Source organism: Leucoraja erinacea, chromosome 28 (genome assembly GCF_028641065.1).
Source record: "Leucoraja erinacea ecotype New England chromosome 28, Leri_hhj_1, whole genome shotgun sequence".
In the NCBI taxonomy this organism is placed as follows: Eukaryota; Metazoa; Chordata; class Chondrichthyes; order Rajiformes; family Rajidae; genus Leucoraja; species Leucoraja erinaceus.
The window spans coordinates 12280421-12300014 of NC_073404.1; the positions used below are offsets into that span (position 1 = coordinate 12280421).

At 45.8% G+C, this 19594-nt stretch overlaps 1 protein-coding gene across 2 annotated transcripts; it reads right to left on the minus strand.

The window, feature by feature from the left end:
• Positions 1 to 3565: 3565 nt before the first annotated feature.
• On the minus strand, positions 3566 to 18911 carry shpk (sedoheptulokinase). Of its 2 annotated transcripts, none has more exons than XM_055657721.1 (8): positions 18829 to 18911; positions 16150 to 16320; positions 14831 to 14972; positions 13137 to 13320; positions 9738 to 9890; positions 8429 to 8604; positions 5519 to 5719; positions 3566 to 4427 (listed from the first exon to the last, which is right to left on the minus strand). In XM_055657721.1, exons 2-8 carry the CDS (start codon positions 16297 to 16299, stop codon positions 4033 to 4035), a joined length of 1401 nt encoding a protein of 466 aa, XP_055513696.1. In that variant the 5' UTR covers positions 16300 to 16320; positions 18829 to 18911; the 3' UTR covers positions 3566 to 4032. The 2 variants fall into 2 exon arrangements, with proteins under 2 accessions (XP_055513696.1, XP_055513697.1); XM_055657722.1 differs by lacking the exon at positions 18829 to 18911 and adding an exon at positions 18272 to 18822 and having other exon boundaries at positions 14831 to 14917.
• Positions 18912 to 19594: the final 683 nt, after the last annotated feature.

Consider the following 19594-nt stretch of genomic DNA (forward strand, 5'->3'; position numbering starts at 1 on the left):
GTATTCGGCACTCTTATCGTGGCCTCCACTGTATTAGTGAGACCAAACTCAGACTAGGCGACTGTCAACCATTTTAATTCCCCCTCCCTTTCTTCTATCAATGTGTCTGTACGTAGCCTCCTCCACTGCCAGGGTGAGGCCAAATGCAAATTAGAGGAACAGCATCTCACATAACGCACCTCATATTCCACTTGGTGGCCTATAATGCAAGGCACATACAGTAATCTCCCGTTCCCTACTACTGGTCCTGTCCACTTCCCCCACCTACTCCAACTGTTCATCACCCACTCATCCTCCCATTGGATCTTCGTCCCTGTGTTGTGTTGTTCCCATCTGTCCCATCCTTCCTTATTCAGCTCCATTCGTCACCTTTCCTATCAGATTCCCGAATCGACTGCTCCACATCACCTCCCAGCTTCTGTGCTATCTCTACCCTGCCTTTCCCCAACTGTTATCAATCCCACCATCACTTGTACCAACCTCTTGCCCCACTTTCCCTGTACCAACCCCTCATCACCTGTGCCAACCTATCGCTTGCTATCTCTTCGCCCACTCCTCTTCCCCACCTTTTTATATTGGCTGCTTCCTCTTCACTCTTTCAGTCCAGATGGAGGGTCTCAACCTGAAACTGTAACTGTCCATTTCCCTCCACAGACTCAATCTACACTTTAAATAATAATTGCAAATTAGCAGCCTGGTTTCTCCAACTTTTTATGAACAGGATCTACCTGGACAATTTTCCACCTTGTTGTAACTATATTTGACTGCTTGGCTAGAGGCTCAGCTAGTTCTGATGAACAGGTCTTCAGTACTATAGTTACAACGTAACCTGGTCCCATTGCTTTTGCTGTATTCAGAGCCCTCAGGCATTTCTTGTGATTAAAATGGCTAAAGACTGTTTTTTGTGGTGATGGGGATTTTTGGAGGGAGTTGAGATGCATTATCCACTTGGTGATTCAGCCTCATCTCTAGACTTCACATGCTGGGCCTCAGTGTTACTGATGATGGGCATGTTCTTGCAGCCTCCTCTTCCCATCCGCTGTTTAATTGTTCACCAAAAATCTGCTGAATGCAGTTGGTTAGCTCTGTCCATTATGTGCTTCCTTTTGCTGTTTTGCACACACAAAGTCCTTTGTTGCACCTTGCTTTATGTGTGCACAGTTCTGCTCCCGATATGACCATCTGATTTCTTCAATGAACCAAAAGTTGATCCCCTTCTTTGATGGTAATGATAGTGAGGCACATGCCAGGCTATGTTACAGATTGTGGTGGTGAACATTTCTGACGGTTCATGGTGCCTCGTGGATGCCCAGTTTCAAAGCTCCAGATGTTTTCCAAGTCCATCCTCTTTAGCACAATTATCGTGCTGCACAAGACGATGGAAATATTTTTGTGATGACCGATTTTGCCTCCTCTAGAACAGTTCATTGGTCACTTCTATCAATGCTGCCATAGAAAGATGCATCCCCCTCAGTTCAGATAGGTTTATCACTTGTGTTGATCCATTCACTACTCTCCGCAAACCTTCAGCACACTTGACCAACTTGGTCTATGATAACCCCACCAGGCTGTTCTTGCTGATGAACCCACCAACCCACCCACCCAGAGGGCATTCAGTGTCCTTACCACTTTCAATGCTTCTTCCCAGTTTTGTTTAACATGGAGGAGATGGAAGTTGATAACCAGGTTTCTGTGAATGTGTTTGATCTGAAGCCATGAAATTTCCTACGGTCTGCAAATCCATTCAGCTGATGAGCATTGTATAGCCACTAGAGACACTTGGTTTGGCCTTAATGTTTTAGGCGATTTTGTTTTTACAACTATTTTTAATCATTTAAAATAAAGTGTTTTAATTGTTCACCTTGTCTTCAGGTGTTTCTGAATATCAGATATAATCAGAAAAATTCTTGACAGCTTCAAGATGACAAGATTGGGGAGAATTTTGCCATTTGTCAAAGGCTTTCAGAAGAGTTCCACGGACCATCCTGGCCCACTCACATCAATGGATACCCTGCTGCTGCTCAGAACCTTGGCAATTGGCTCTTGGATCGCTTTGGGCAGCAAGGTCTGCCCAATAGATTTGGACTGGTACATCCTGGGCACAGGAACGCTAGCGGTGTGTGGAGTACATCGCACTCTGCAAAATCCGGGCCATAGGGTGATGAAAAAACCTAATGCACCCATAATCAACAGCAATCAACATAATCAAGGACCTGATACACCCCTGTACACAGCTTTCTCTTTTCTCCCTCTCGCTTCGGGTAGAGATACAAACGAATGAAAGCACATACCATCAGATTCAAGAACAGCTTCTTCCCACTACTACCAAACCCTTGAACAGACCTCTCATAACCTGAGGATATATTCCTGATCTTCCCATCTACCTCATTACAACTCTTGCATATTTTTTTTATTTGCACTTTCTCTTTAGCTGGCAGACTATATTCTGCACTCAGTTTATTTTCACTTTTGCACTGATGTACTCAAATATGATTTGCTTGGTTAGTACTCTAAACAAATATCTTCACTGTATCTTGGTACACGCGACACCTCGCCTTATGCATGCACAACTTAAAAAATATCTGTTCATTGTTTTGAAATTTCAGTAAGATTGACAACGATAAATTTTCTTTTTATTTTATTTGTTAATTGTTTTTTTTAATTTTCTTCTTGAAGTTTCCCTTACAAGACAACTAAACAATAACAAATGCCCTGCCTTTAAGTCTATGGTCCCCATACATGGCTCTTCCTTTCGAGGGAAGTGTTGCAGGATTCAGACAGGACAGACGTGTCACAGGGCATCTTGGAAGCAAAGCTGGATTGGAACAGGAATGACATGGGACTGAGGCAGAACAGTTGGAGCTAGGATAATTATGTGCTGTTCATTGCATGCTTTTGAAGGTCAGGTAGTGAAGTGATAGTTATTCATAGGGGAAACTGTGGCTGTGTGGGTTTGTGAAAGGAAGAGAAATTCATGACCAGAGCAAAAAAAATGTTGCTGGGCAATTTGAATAAATCTTTGATTAAAAATTCTAGACTGTTAGTGCTGCCTTCTTGTTGTACCATTACAGGAAGGATGTGGTAGCTTTGGAGAGGGGCAGAAGAGATTTACCAGAATGCGGCCTGGATTAAACAATATTAGCTATAACAAAAGGTTAGACAAACTTGGATTGTTTTCTCTGGATCGTCGGAGGCTGCAGGGAGCTGCGATAGAAGTATATAAAATTATGAGAGGCATAGATAGGATAGACAGTCAGAACCTTTCACAGGGTGGAAGTGTCAAAGGCTCGAGTGCATAGTTTTAAAGAGAGAGAGGCAAAGTTTAAAGGAGGTGTTGGACACACAGAGAATGGTGGATGTCTGGAATGCACTCCCAGTGTTGATGGTGGAAGCAGATATGATAGTGGTGTTTCAGAGGGTTTTAGATAGGCATGTGGATATGCAGGGAATGAGGGATTTGGATTGCGAGCAGGCAGAGGAGTTCAGTTTAACTTGGCATCGTGTTCAACACTAACACTGTGGGCCGAAGGGTCTGTTCCTGTGCTGTACTGTTCTATGTTCAATGTTTTGTTTTCTTTGGGTTTCCACAGGGAGCAGTATTAGTTCTGCTTGGCTGTCTGTTTCTTCTTCCTCGTGGACGTCAGGCCTTCATCATCTTGCACGTCGCGCACAGCAATTCAAGATGGCAACTCATCACCACCTTCATATGGGGAGGGGGCAATAAATGACATGCCCACTTATTCCATGAATAACTTTAAAACTCAAAGCAGGGCAGCAACTCACGATGTAGCCTCTCTGGTACATCTCTGGGCCATCAAAACCAGGACATCAAGAAGAGGAAAGATGGGCTAGATCAATACGTATCGCTGCAATTACACTCAGCTCCAATTAGTCCCAGACTATGGCGGCTAGGTATGCTGCTCCAACAGAGGTCTTCCCTTAATCAGGATCTCGATACCGTACACACAGCCTTACACATGTTCTCAGAGGACACCGATTTGTTTTCCCACATTTCCACTGTTGTTCCCCTCCCTACTTCCGGTCAATCATCACCAGAGCAACACCGACTGCAGAATCGGCAGTCTCCTTATAGACAATGGGGAGCGTGAATATCTTCTCCAGCTCCTGCCTCAGTACCTGGTTCCTGGTCAGCGCACTCCCGCTGCCCACAATCCTCCGCACCCCTGACTCCACCAGCCGCTGGCATGGCAGCATGGTCTGCAGGTTCTCAATGATGCCACGGCACAGGGCCCTGGTCACTTGGCCCAGCGACAGGTTGGACGGAGAAATGTTGGTGATTGAACCCAGCTGGCCCGGCAAATGTCTCTCTCCAAATATGGTGGCTTGCACCCCAAGGTCAGTCTGATCAACATTCAACGCAGAGTTTATTGTTTGGCAGTAGATGATAGTCTCAGGAACCTCCAGCCCTGCAGGAGGCAAGAAAAATACATCAGGCTCTTCTGCTGCCCGTAATTTGTCAAGAAACATGAAGGATTGGGATTTGTGGGCGGATGTCATCAGCCACAAATTACTCTCATTTTACTACGTCATTCTTAGAATAAAAGACTTAAAAAATCACTCAATCATTTGTAAGATCAAAGGCTTAATTTCCATTAACTTGGAAGATGAAAATTTGTTTCTAAACATTTCCAACCATTATGCCGAACAAACGACATCCCAACAAAGGTCCAACAAGGCAACAAATAACTCCAAGCGCTCCAAAGAGCTGAACAGAAAGACATGGATAAAGACAGCAATCAGGCAGGATGGATAAACAATGTAAAGTGGTGATACTGCTGGGACCGTCAGGAGGAACGGGAGACAAGGCAGGGTAAATGGATGGAAGGACAGATTGCAGGGACATGGACAAAGGAATGGATAAGGTCATAAGGAGAGTGGACAAACATAGAAAAATTGGTGCAGGAGTAGGACATTCGGCCCTTCGAGCCAGCACCGCCATTCAATACGGTCAAGGCTGATCATATAAAATCAGTACCCCGTTCCTGCTTTTTCCACATATCCCTTGATTCCTTTAGCTCTCAGAGCTAAATCTAACTCTCTCTTGAAAACACCCAGTGAATTGGCCTCCACTGCCTTCTGTGGAAGAGCATTCCACTGATTCACAAGTTTCTGGGTGAAAACATTTTTTCTCATCTCAGTCCTAAATGGCCTACTCCTTATTCTTAAACTGTGAGCCCTGGTTCTGGACTCCCCCAACATTGGGAACATTTTTCCTGCATCTAGTTTGTCCAATGTGGGGATATGGAAGGCAGGTGGGGGAAGTGATGAGGACAGAGGAAGAGGAACGGGCAAGGACTGAGGGAAGGGGAGAACTGGATTGCTGCAGACAGAGGGAGCAGTGAAAGAAAATAAATGAAGGGAATTAATGGGCTGGAATGGGGATGGATGAGAGATGGGAAAAGATGATGATAATAGGGAGATAATAGATAATTCCATCAGGTTTAGTTTGTGCAACTCTGTAAAGTATCTGCCATCTCACACAAAAGTGGTGCCTTACCGAACTCATGCATCCACTGTTTCAACATCTCAACAAAGGAGGACATTATATTCCCACCGTTCAGGGCAGCTGCCACAGCCAGGTATATCCCATCCAGGTACGGGAAGTATGCAACACTGCTGCTGGGGTTGGGGTGATCGGGTGGTTGGAAGGTTGGTGGCAGAGCAAAGGTCAGCTGAGCAGAAGTGCTGATGTTCAAAACTGGAGAGCAAGAAACATGTTAATTGGTGACTGCAAATAGCCAAACATCTCCTGGATATGTTCTGAGAATTGTAGGCCCTTCAAACCACAGGTTTAGTTTTGGCACCTTACTCTGGGATCATTCCTATTGGCCTTCTCAATTAGAGCTCCTGCAATCTTTCAGTGTCCTCTCCCACTAGTCCTGCCATCTATCCAGAACCTCTACCACTACCCATGTGATCCATCAGTGTCCTCTACCACTGCCCCAGCTTATCATTGTCCTCTACTCTTGCCCCTGTGGTCTATCAATATCCTCTACCACTACCCCTGCCTATTAATATCCTCTACGTTTCCTGTTCTTTATCATTGTTATTTTTTTGCTTATCTTTCATTCATTTGTTTTATATCTCTCTACATCACCTACCTGTATATTTCTCGTTTCCCTTTCCCCTGACTCTCAGTCAGAAGAAGGGTCTCGACCCGAAACGTCATCTATTCCTTTTCTCCACAGAGGTTGTCTGACCAGCTGAGTTACTCCAGCTTTTTGTGTCTATGCTCTACCACTACCCCTGCCCATCAGTGTCCTCTACCACTGCTCCTGACAATCACTACCACTACCCCTGCGATCTATCAATATCCTACATCACCAATCCTCCAACCCGTCCTTGACTTCTATCTCAAACATTTAGCTTCTTCTTCTTTACGCATACCATGGTTCTAATTTGCTTTGCATGCTATCCAACCAGATCAGATATACCAGACATAAATACATAAATCAGGTCAAACTCGTGTACAAAAGAGAGAGGGATATCCTCAATGATCTAGCCTCGGCACCTCTTAGGGGTAGGTGAATTCCTGAGATTCACCCACCCTCTGTGGATAAAGTTCATACACACCTCTGCTTTAAATATCTTGCATTATTGTCCTATTGTTCAAGAATCCCTCACCAATGAAAACATCTCAACATCTATTCCGGACGTACACTGGCCCTATCCCCGAACTCTACTTCCGCTACATTGACGACTGCATCGGTGCTACCTCCTGCATCCATGCAGAACTCACTGACTTCATCAACTTCACGACTAATTTCCATCCTGCACTCAAATTCACTTGGACCATTTCCGACATCTCCCTACATTTTCTAGATCTCACCGTCTCTATCACAGGAGACAGACTATTGACCAACATCTATTACAAACCCACTGACTCCCATAGCTATCTAGACTACTCTTCCTCTCACCCTGCTTCCTGTAAAGACTCTATCCCCCTACTCCCAATTTCTCCGTCTACTACGCATCTGCGCCCAGGATGAGGTTTTCCATACCAGGTCATCGGAGATGTCCTCATTCTTTAGGAAATGGGGGTTCCCCTCTTCTATTATAGACGAGGCTCTCACTGGTCTCCTCGATATGCCGCAGCTCCGCTCTTGCTCCCCTTCCCCCTGGTCGTAACAAGGCAGAGTCCCCCCTGTCCTCACCTTCCACCCCATCAGCCATCGCATACAGCATATAATCCTACAATAGATTTCCGCCACCTCCAACGGGATCCCACTGGCCACATCTTTCCATCCCCACCCCTTTCTGCTTTCCGCAGAGACCGTTCCCTCCGCAACTCCCTGGTCAACTCGTCCGGTCCCACCCAAACCAACCACTCCCCAGGTACTTTCCCCTGCAATCGCAGGAGATGCAACCCCTGTCCCTTTATCTCCCCCTCGACTCCATCCAAGGACCCCGACAGTCATTTCAGGTGAGGCAGTGGTTCACTTGCACCTTCTCCAACTTCATCTACTGTATGCGCTGCTCCAGGTGTCAACTTCTCTACATCGGCGAGACCAAGCGCAGGCTCAGTGATCGTTTCGCTGAACACCTCCACCCAGTCCGCCTTAACCAACCTGATCTCCCTGTGGCTCAGCACTTTAACTCCCCCCCCCATTCCCAATCTGACCTTTCTGTCCTGGGCCACCTCCATTGTCAGAGTGAGGCCGAGCGCAATTTGGAGGAACAGCGCCTCATATTTAGTTTGGGTAGCTTACACCCCAGTGGTATGAACATTGACTTATCTAACTACAAATAGCCCTTGCTTTTCCTCTCACTCCATCCCCTCCCCTTCCCAGTTCTCCCACCAGTCTTACTGTCTCCAACTAAATTCTATCTTTGTCCCAGCCCACTCCCCTGACATGAGTCTGAAGAAGGGTCTCGACCTGAAACTTCACCCATTCCTTCTCTCCAGAGATGCTGCGCGTTCCATTGACTTACTCTAGCATTGCTCCATGCCAACATCTACCCTGCCTTGCCACCTCTGGACCTCATGATCTTCAATAAGATTGACCCTAATTCCTCTAAACTCAAAAGATTGTAGACGGGTCTGACCTGAAACCTTGGCTCTGTTTCTCTTCCCACAGATGCGGCCAGAGCTGCCGAGATTTTCTAGCATTTTCTGTTTTCATTCCAAAGAACATAGGCCTGATTTCTTTAGACTATTTCCATCAGTTGTGACATTAGTAACCAGAGTGGACATAAAGATTCAAGGTGTTTTTATGCAGAAAGTTGTCAGACCTGTGGGTTTGTAATTTAATTGGCTTGTGTCAAATTCCCCTAGTGTGTAGGGAATGGACAAGATAGTGGGATCACATGGAACTAGTGTGAACGGGTGATTGATGGTCAGCATGGGCTTGGTGGCCCATAGGGCCTGTTTCCATGCCATATCTTTCAATCAATCAATCAATCTTACCTGCATCTGTCTTCTCACTCATGCAGGAGTACACAGAGCATTGAAAATCACCCATGGCTACACCAACCTCTGCCCCCTCTGGGACACCACACCATTCATGTGTCGTCTTTCCAGCAATTTTACCAGATTCCATAATTGTGGGCAACCAACATATGGGAAATCCGGAGTCTTTTAATCTAGAAGAGGAAGAAACAAAAATTGCTGAGAGTTCCTGAAATGCTTTTTCTTTCATTCTGGTTAATCGCGGCAACTGTGTAAAGAACGAGCTGTATTTAGAGTCTATACTCTAGCTGGTAGGATACCTGCCTCTGAATCAAAAAGTCCCATGCTAAAGACCACAGCACAAATATCAGGGTTGTCGGAGATGTTGTCCTTAAACATGGCACTAATTCAAGGAGCGGAGAGTTCTCCCTGGGCCAGGGCAAAGTTTTATTGCACAAACCAGTGGTGATGATGTACCTGGTCTTTATCATGCTGCTGTTCTGTGAGCTTATTTACACGTAATTCATCTCTATATTGCCTACAACACTTCCAAAATGCTCCACAGGCTGTAAGACGCTTTGGGAGACTGTAGGTTTCTGCGGGACTGCATGTGGATTTGATTTTTTGTTTACTTCCCTTAACACATTTATATATTTTCCCGAAATATAACATTAATTGAATCATTGAAAGATACAGCATGGAAACAAGCCCTTCAGCCCATGAACACCATTGATCGCCTATTCACATCAGTTCTATGTTATCCTACTTTCTCATCTGCACACTAGTGCAATTAACAGAGGCCAAGTAACCTACCAACCTGCTTATCTATGGAACATCGGAGGATCTATGCATTTGAGCTCCTGGAAGAAGCCCACGTGGTCATGTGGAATGTGCAAACTCCACACAGACAACACCCAAGGTCAGGATCGGATCCTGGGGAGAGGGGGGGGGGGGGGGGGGTAGGGGGGTGTAGGGGAGGGAGGGATGGAGGATGGATGGAGGAGGAGGGGAGGGGGGGGGGAGGGGGAGAGGGGAGGGGTAGAGAAAGGGAGGGAGAGGGAGAGAGGTGGTAGAGGAAGGGAGGAGGGGTGGGGAAAGAGTTAGGAGTAGAGGAAGGGAGTGAGAGAATGTGGGAGGGAGGGGAAGAGGGAGCAAGGGGGAGGGAGGGAGAGAGTTGAGATACAAATCATTGGGGTCTTTTCCAGGGTAGGTGGGACCTGTGCAAGAAGGATGGGAATGGTAATATAAAGGAAGCAGGAAAGAACTTAAACGAGACATTAGAATGGTATGACCTGGTTTTCCAGTGCAGGAGAAAGTGCCTACTTACATTTGAAGATTCCAAGTGCCACTTTTGGTATTAAAGTATCCCCAACTGGCAGCATTGTGTGCCGACATCAGAGGTTTATCATGCCCACATAGGGCAGCAACAACATAGTCATGGATGGTCCCTGCTACATTATAGGTCTGTATATCCTGGGGTCTGGAAAACAGGATAAAAAGTTTGTCATTGGCATTCGTGCAAAGAAAAGTGCCTTTATGTTCAAAATCAACTGCAAAATAATCCATTACTATTGATTTTTGAAACTTCTGAGGGACATTAGATAACCATTACGTATTTAAGATTTTAACAGCAAGTTGCGTCTGGAATCTAATTTTGCTCTTAGGTGATGCAAACATCACTGGCAAGCCCCACATCCTGATTACAACCACACTTGAACTTGGTTGTCTACAAGGTTGTTTCACAGGGTATTGTTAAAGCAATAAAAACAACCAATGCTGGAAGTCTGAAGTAAAACCAGAAAATGCTGAAGTTACTCAGCAGGCAGACAGAGGGTTAAAAATGGAAGATTGCTGACCCATAACTTTGACTGGTTTCTCTTTCCACAGTTGCTGCTTCTCTGTCAGCATTTCTATTTTTGTTTCAGAATCCACTACTTGCAGTTTTATTTGATTTCCTCCCTGCCAGAGGGGTTCCTTCTTTTCTCCATCCCTCGCACTGAAAACAAGCTCATGTTCACCCTTTCCGATGACAAGGTTAATGTTTTGGGTCAATAACCTGTTTCTCTCCACAGATTCAATTTGATCTGCCAAGTATTTCTGATTTCCAGTATCTGCGAATTTCCTATTTTTCAATGAATTAGAGAGAGGGAAACTATTCCCTCTAGTGGTGGGAGACTAGAACAGGGGGAGATCCTGAAAACTGGAACCAGGAACGGTTTCAGGAGGTTCTGTTTCACACAGATGCCAGTGGATATTGGGCGCCCTCTACCCCTGAACGTTGCTGAGGCCGGGGGTTAAAAGAGATTTTCAACCATTTTGAAAATCAAAAAAGCTGCACATGCTGAAAATCTGAAATAAAAACATGGACTGCTGGAGATTCAGCAGATCAAGTGGGATCTGCGGTGAGAATTTGCATTTCAGTCTAATGACCTTCTCATCAGTTTTGAAACATTAACTGTTTTTCTCTCTCCACAGATGCTACCTGACCTACTGAATATTTCTTACATTCTCTGATTTTAATTATTTGACCACACTGAGAAGAACACCCTTTAACCAGGAATGTGGCGACTCTATGTGTGCTGTTCCAGAAGAGAATCTGTTGTACTCATGTATAATATAATTTGACTTATAGCATGCTGAATAAGCATTTGTACACCTGACAATAAACTACTAATACTGCAACTAGTCATCTTTATGCAATCCTAGTCTTTACTGTTATATCCCCATATTCCATTAGTGATTGCATTATTTTAATATTTTATTGGCTGTGAAGCAACTTGGGTTAGCCAAAAGTTACAAAAGCAGCTATTAAAATGCAAATTTGTTTTGCAAAGAATCACCCTTGGACTTCCCACTGTAAACTGGTTAACCAGCAAAAAAAAATGCAGATCTTGATACCTAAATAAAATGTGAAAGCATGGGAAATACTCAGAAGATTAGGCATCGTCTATGGAGAGAGAAAGGGAACTGCTTCAGGTCAATAACTTTCTTCATTGTAGCAAGTATTCCTTACACAGAGAGCTGTGAGGTGGTGAGACTCGGAAACTATCAACAATCTAGACAAGATGGGGTGGGGGGTGGGGGAGAGGAATGGGGGGAATGTGAGGCAAGGGAGTACAGGATAAAATGACAAGGAGTGAACGATGAAGGGTAAACACTGGACAGCCCAAAGGATGATATAAGGCATTTATCACCTAACCAACATCAAAAATGGAACAGTCTAACCAGTTATTTATCCTGACCATTCTTTATGGAACCTAAAGAGCACATATTAGTTGCTAAGTTAACCCATAAAAGAATGGTGCGAATGCTTACTTTAAGACAGGGTGTTTGCTACAAGACACTCTTTGGTGTGCTGTGAAGGTGATGCATTAACTTAAACACTGTATGTGCTGGCCCAAGGGACTGTTTCTGTGCTATACAACTCTGTGAGTCGATAAAGGAACAAAAAGGAATGTGTAAATAAACAAAGGAAGGGAAGGCCATTCAGCCCCTGATTTAACATCATTACTAATCTGTGACCAAGCTCAATATTTTTTGATTGAGTCACGTAGTTGCGCAAAACAGAAACAGTCCCTTCAGGCCACCACATCCATGCAACCTTTTTCACCCTCTACACTAATCCCAATAGCCTGCAATAGTTTTTTTTTCATATGCATTGCCACTTGCTCACATCCCACTGATATGTTTTGCTAAACAAAAGTACTGTCTGTGATAAATTATCAATTGTTACTTGCAGAAGAGAATTCAATACGAATCTTGTTTCCTAACAACATCTGCCTTTAGTGTATGGACTACACCCCTAAAGTAAGATCTCTAACCAATGGAAGTGTTTTCTGACCCACTTCATATCATGAAACATTGATTGAATCACCTCCTAACTTCCAAATTCCAGGGAATACTTAATTCAAAGTACTTCTTGAGTTGTTTCCAACCAGGTTGCAAAGTGCAATAAAGACATTTGAAAGACATTTGGGCAGATGTATGAAAGGAAAGGTTTAGATGGCTTTAGGCCAAATGCAGGCAAAGGGGACGAGACTGGCATACTGATGCCAACTTGGTTGGCATGGATAAGGTGAATCTAAGGGCCTGTTTCTGTACTGTACGGCTCTATGACTCTATGGAGATCTGCGTATGGTCCATAACATTCACACGGTCCCATCTTATCTTTTATCAGATGTGACTCAGTTGGCCTCGAAGAGGCTTAAACAAAAAAAAATCTGCAATGACCCTCCCCTCCCCCCAATGCGACAATGAAGCAGTGTTAATCAGCCAGAGTGGAGTCTTTCGAGCCGGACAGAGTGCATGCCTTCTCTCCCTCTCTCTCTCTCAGAGTCATAGATTTAGACATGTAGATACAGGCCAAAAGGCCCAACTCAGCCATGCTGGGCAAGTTGCCTACTTGAGCTGGTCCCTTTTCCTGCATTGGCACCATGTCCCTCTAAACCTTTCCTAACCATGGACCTGCCTAAATTCCTTTCAAACTTTGTAATTGTATCCACCTCTACCACCTCCTCTGGCAGCTCATTCCATGTACCCCATCAACCTTGCATGAAAACAGTGCCCCTCAGGTCCCTTTTACATTTTTTGCTGGAAAAGCAGTGTAGGAAGTCCCACGGGCGAAAAGCACCACAGGAATGCAAGTCTCAGGAAGAATAACACATTTGAGCTTTACAAAAGCTAGCAAACCATTGTTCTGCTTGAGGAGAAGTTTAGAATGATCTACCTGTTTTTCATATACCAGAAAATGGTGGCACAGCCAAAGCCAGTGGCAAGATTGAGGTGGGAATCAGGCTGTGGGAGGGTGGCGAGGAATTCGTGATTGCACCGACCGTCTTGCCATGTGACCAGGTGACTCGTCTCCACAGGCTGGAAGGTGAGACCTGCTTCAGACATCTGCCACTTACACCCTAAAAAGGGCAGATCAAGAGGTCATTTGATGCAGTGGCTTAATATTCCAAAGCAATAGGACAGAATAGACGGTTACCAATCACGCCCAGTAAGTTTGGTGTCTAAGACCAGGCGACAAACCCTGAAGATTAAATGTAGGCAATTCAAGATAAAGTCATAAGGAATAGGAGTAGAATTAAGCCATTCAGCCCATCAAGTCTACTTCGCCATTCAATCATGGCTGATCTATCTCGCCCTCCTAACCCCATTTCCTGCCTTCGCCCCATAAGCTCTGACACCTGTAGAGGGGAAACTGGTTACACGTCGATTGATGAGGCTGGGGGAAGCTGTCCTACAGTTACAATGGGGCTAGAGACTTTCAAAGTTTAAGTAAAAGTTAAAGGAGGTTGTATGAAAGAGATTGCAGATGATGGAACAACAAACAAACTGCTAGAGGAGGTCAGTGATTCGGGCAGCGTCAGTGACAGCGAAGGAATGGTTAACATTTTGGGTGGAGACACTGCACGAGTCCTGATGCATTGACAATACCTCTGTCACCACAGATGCTACCTGACCCTCTAACTTCCTCCAGTTATTTTATTGTACAGAGGAGGTTTATTAGAAGAGTGGAATAGAGACATCAACACAGACTGGTCAGCCCGAGCAGTCTCTTTCTCTGTACTGGTTTCCATATATAGATGTCAGCTTTATTGAGTGATGGCATTCACACCTGAGTTACAACCCAGAAAAAGGTGCACAAATTCCAGGCTAACATCTTGTTACAGTACAGAGGGAGTGCGATATACCCAGGGAGCCACCCCTGGGGAGTGAAGCAGTGTTTAGTTTATAGATGCAGTGTGGAAACGGGCCCTTCGGCCCACAGTCTGCATCGACCAACGTTCCTGCACATTAACACTATTCTGCACCCACTAGGGACAATTTACACTTATACTAAGCCAATTAACCTACAAACCTGTACGTCTTGGGAGTGTGAGAGGAAACCGAAGATCTCGGAAAAAATCCACGCGGTCACGGGGAAAACGTACAAACTCCTTGCAGACAGCACCCGCAGTCCGGATCGAACCCAGGTCATCGGCGCTGCAAGCGCTGTAAGGCAGCAACTTTACCTCTGTGGCACCATGCTGCTATTTTGTTGGACATGAACCATTGCTATCGCTGCTAGAGGAGCTCTTGAACAATATTTATCCCTCAACCAACGTCTGATGATCTGATCATCTGGATCAATTCTCAGCAGTTTTAATTTTAACCAATGAGACAAAAGAATTGGTAGCAAATTATAAAAATGCTTATATGAATGGTTTCAATTGGTTGTGTGACAATTTAAGTAGAATTAACTGGTTTAACTGCCCTCCTAGTGTACTGAACAAAAGACAAAGTGCGGTAGGAATTCAGTGGGTCAGGCAGCATCTGTGGAGGGAATGCACAGGTGCAGTTTTGGGTTGGGATCCTTCTTCATTGCATTCTACGCCCCAGTGAGCAGGTTCAGTCGCTGCTGCTTTCTGCACTTACCTTCCTGGCCTTTCCACATCATAACTCCATGCATCTGTCCCGAGACCCCAATCCTTGTCACTCTGCGAAGATGTTCTTTGGGCATTGCTGCAATGCAATAGTGAAGAGCAGACACAATCTTACCAACATCCTGCTCCCGGGCCTGGAATAACAACCGGGATGAAGCACAATTTTACATAGAACCCGAAGGTTGTAGCATCAAATTACACCACAAATTGAGTGCAAAATCAAGATTCACGTCCCTATCCAGATGAGCACTGCACTTTTTGAAGAGGCCTTTAACCAGGGCCCTTTCGATTAGCATTAAAAATCCCATGACCACTTCTTAGAAGAAATTTCCAAAAATGCATGACTAAAGTTTAGCTGTTTAGTTTAAGATACAGCATGGAAACAGGCCCTTCTGCCCACTGACTCCACACAGACCATCGATCACCCATTCACAACAGTTCTATGTAAGGTGAGACCAAGCGGAGGTTGGGCAATAACCAAGCTGACCTCCCGGTGGCTCAGCACTTCAACTCCCCCTCCCACTCCGTCTCCGACCTCTCTGTCCTGGGTCTCCTCCATGGCCACAGCGAGCAGCACCGGAAATTGGAGGAACAGCACCTCATATTCCGTTTGGGGAGTCTGCACCCCGGGGGCATGAACATCGAATTCTCCCAATTTTGTTAGTCCTTGCTGTCTCCTCCCCTTCCTCAGCCCCCCTGCTGTCTCCTCCCACCCCCCAGCCTTCTGGCTACTCCTCCTTTTCCCTTTCTTGTCCCCACCCACCCCCGCCCCCGATCAGTCTGAAGAAGGGTTTCGGCCCGAAACGTTGCCTATTTCCTTCGCTCCATAGATGCTGCTGCACCCGCTGAGTTTCTCCAGCTTTTTTGTGTAACCTTCGATTCTCCAGCATCTGCAGTTCCCTCTTAAACACTATGTAATCTCATTTTTTCATCCACTCCCTACATAATCGGGGCAATTTACTGTGACCAATTAGCCTACAATTGGGAGAAGACTGGAACATCGGGACGAAACCCACGTGCTCACAGGGAGTACATGCAAACTCCATACAAAAAGCACCTGAGGTCAGGATTGAACCTGGGTCTTGGGAGCAGGTCTGCCCAATGTGCCACCAGGCTACAGTATATTTAACATTAATAAAACAGATTATTTTGGCATTAACTTGTTCCTGCTTTTGGGAGCTTGCTGTGCACAAATTGGCAGCTGCTTTACCACAGAAAGAATGCTGCAACTTTCTGAGGTTGCTTGTTTCTTTATGAAGAATGGACATTTACATTTAATAAGTTTGCATGCGTGAAGAAAGTTATGTTTACCTGTTCCCCGTCTGGGCTGCTGACCTCTGCCTTGGTTTCCTGGGTCTGGCTGTGGACCACAGCCCGACTCACAGCATCCAACAAGACCACCTTCACGGAGCTGGTCCCAAGATCCAGACCCAGCACACATGGAGCATGCGGAGCTTGCATGATCACTTTTAACTGCAAAGCCTAATCACAAGAAATACCGATCAACATTGTCATGGCTTACCAAAAGAATTAGATCAAAAAGGTCTTCAATTTTTGTACATTTCTATTTAAGTATTTCATGAAGCAAATTGTTACAGGTAGTTCTGCTACAACAGGATAATTGTGTTTCCAAGAAACCTCATGTAAAAGAAAATCACCTTATCTATACAATTGTGTCCATGGAGGAAAGGAGGTTAGGAGCTAAATGGTTTCAGACTCACAATAACAGCTATTTCCCCCCACAGGATTTTGAAACATAAAGGTCTCTTTATTAGCAAATGTTTATTTTTGTTAACTGTAAGCTAAATAGTAATAGCAGTATTTAATTTAATTGTTTAATGGAGTATTGTTGCACATGTGTCAATCAATACGAACGATCACGTCAATTTCAATCGCCATCGCAGTTAAAGATGCAGCACTATTCTTAAGAGAGTCTGGTTTGATTATTGCGGGGAGGTTACACAGAAACAGTTTTCCACCCCCCTGTCCTATATTGTTTAAATCCAAGACAGCCTTTCTCTGCATATTAACTTTTAAGTGGTTCTTTAGTTCCTGATCAAAATCCTGTTATAAATAATTCGACCTGCTAGGCAAATAGTATTCCCAATTCATCTCTCGTGTTATATCAGTTATAGTAGATTGCATGTTACAGATCATGTGTTCATAGAACTATCTGTCACACCTATTTTCCACAATCCTGTGTTAAATTCTGATAATTATCCAAGAAACTCTGAAGAACCACTGATGAGAAGGTGCTCAGGTTTAACGATCAGGCATTGACTAAAGAACTTATCATCACAATATTCCTTCTGAGCTACTAACATGAGCGAACTTACTCCTGAGAGGATGGTGGGAAACAAGACAGAAATAAACAAGACAGAAACAAGACAGAAATGACGTAAACAGTGGAAAAAACTACCCAAATAATGTGACAGGTATTGTTTATTTGTAATACAAAACGAATTTGGCCTTCAGTAATGGGATGTTGTAAGATATTTGAAGGATTTAGAACAAAGAAGGATGTAGAGACTTTGGAAAGGACAAAAAAGTTTACCAACTTGCTGAAAATGTTGCATACAACACAGGCATGGAGATTAGCTTCCAGGAGAGGTTGGACACTCATGGATTATTTCTCTGGAACGTGAGGAGAGATCTGATAGACGTGTAAAAATTAGGTGATGGGTAGAGAATGTAAACAGTCAGAACGTTTTTCCCCAGGTTAAAATAAACAAAGACTATAGGTCATAGATTTAAGTGTTTAAGAAGGAACTGCAGATGCTGGAAAAACGAAGGTACACAAAAATGCTGGAGAAACTCAGCAGGTGCAGCAGCATCTATTCAGCGAAGGAAATAGGCAACGTTTCGGGCCAAACCCCTTCTTCAGACTGCTGGGGGGTGGGGGGAGGCGGGGAAAAGAAAGGAAAAAGGAGGACGAGCCCGAGGGCTGATGGAGAGGTAGGAAGGGGAGGTAGGAAGGGGAGACAGCAAGGGCTAACAGAATTGTGAGAATTCAATGTTCATGCCACCAGGATGCAGACTCCCCAAGGTCATAGATTTAAACTGAGAGGTGGAAAGTTCAAAGCAGATATGCAGAGCTATGCAGAGTGGTGCATGCCTGGAACACACTGCCTGGGGTGGTGGTGGGCAGGTAGGATATTTAAGTGTCTTTTCGATAAGTTCATGGATATGCAGGGAATGCAGAGATTATTTTAACAATAGCATAATTTCAACATGCTGGGTGTCAGGGGTTATGGGGAGGATACAGAATAGAGTTATGGGGTTAGGAGGGAGATTGGGGTTAGGAAGGACAGATCAGCCATGATTGAATAGCAGAGTAGACTTGATGGGCCAAATGGCCTAATTCTGCTCCTTCCACTTTTGACCTTGTGACCTTATGGCCATGGACACTGTGAGCCAAAGAACTTGTTCTTACGCTGTACAATGCCATGAGAAGCATAATTTAATGGCAAGCTGTTGTGATTCAGAATGGTGAAACAGATCCATAGGGGCTTTCCAAAGGTAATTAAAACTGTAAGAGTATGCAAAGGTCTGGAGAAGGAGCACGGGCCTGAGACTGGAGGGTTGATCTTTCAAAGGGACAGATCGGGTGACAGTGGGCCGAATGGCCATTGTCCGGGTTGAGCACGTGACGGCGGGATGTTCCGAGCCTGGTCGCAGTCACGTGATCATCCGCATGCAAATGAAGGGCGGGGCGCGTGGTGATTGGCAGCAACTCGGTTTTCCTCAGCGATAAATGAAGTTTAAAAACAAACGTCCGAGGCTGGAAACCTCCGGTCGGGCAGCGTGTGCGGAGGGAGGAAGGGAGAGACAGACATGACCTGTCCAATCCGGCCCTCCCGCCGCTTTTGCCGACGGCTCTCCGGCCTGAGGCGTCGCCTCTCCCCGCCGAGTGTTTTGCTTTCAAATTCAAGCGCCAATATATTGCTAAGGCCACGGCGCCCGGTGTGGGGTGAGACGCGGAGTCTCTACCGTGAATAGCCCGGGAAGCAGAGACTCTTGCGGGAACAGCAGAACGCGGGCCCGAACTTTGCCCGCCAGCAATTTGACCGGGGGAGAGGGGGCGGGGGGACTTATTGTGCGAGGGGGAGGCAGAGCGACAACAGGGGCGGTGCTTTTGATGCGTCACTGTGATAACGGTCGGGGCTGTTGGTGCGTCAACGTGAGGGGGCGGGGCTGTGTGTGCGTCAGTGCGAGAAGAGGCGGGGCTGAGTCTGCCTAAACCAACCTGATCTCCGGGGTTTAGGGAGATCGCCGGCTTTTCGGCGAGGGGCGGGATCTTTGGTTCGCGTCGAGGGCGGGTAGTGATGCACCGTCAGGGGCGGGGCTGGTGGTGATAAACCAACCTGATCTCCGGGGGGGGGGGCTTAGGGATGCAGATCGCCGGGGCTGGTTTTCGGCGAGGGGCGGGATCTTTGGTGATCGCGTCGAGGGGCGGGGTAGTAGTGATGCACCGTCAGGGGCGGGGCTAGTAGTGATGCACCGTCAGGGGCGGGGCTGGTACCGTGATGCACCGTCACCGGGGCGGGGCTAGTAGTAATGCACCGTCAGGGGCGGGGCTGGTAGTGATGCACCGTCAGGGGCGGGGCTGGTAGTGATGCACCGTCAGGGGCGGGGCCGGTAGTGATGCACCGTCAGGGGCGGGGCTGGTAGTGATGCACCGTCAGGGGCGGGGCTAGTAGTAATGCACCGTCAGGGGCGGGGCTAGTAGTGATGCACCGTCAGGGGCGGGGCTAGT

Excerpts from the sequence above, each read along its gene's own strand:
- shpk (XM_055657721.1), bottom strand. The coding sequence starts at position 16,299 with ATGCAAGCTCCGCATGCTCCATGTGTGCTGGGTCTGGATCTTGGGACC. Across the intron at positions 5,720-8,428 it reads GAGTGAGAAGACAGATGCAG|TTTTGAACATCAGCACTTCT; the intron begins GTAAGATTGATT and ends CTTGCTCTCCAG. Across the intron at positions 4,428-5,518 it reads ACAGTGGATGCATGAGTTCG|GGCTGGAGGTTCCTGAGACT; the intron begins GTAAGGCACCAC and ends TGCCTCCTGCAG.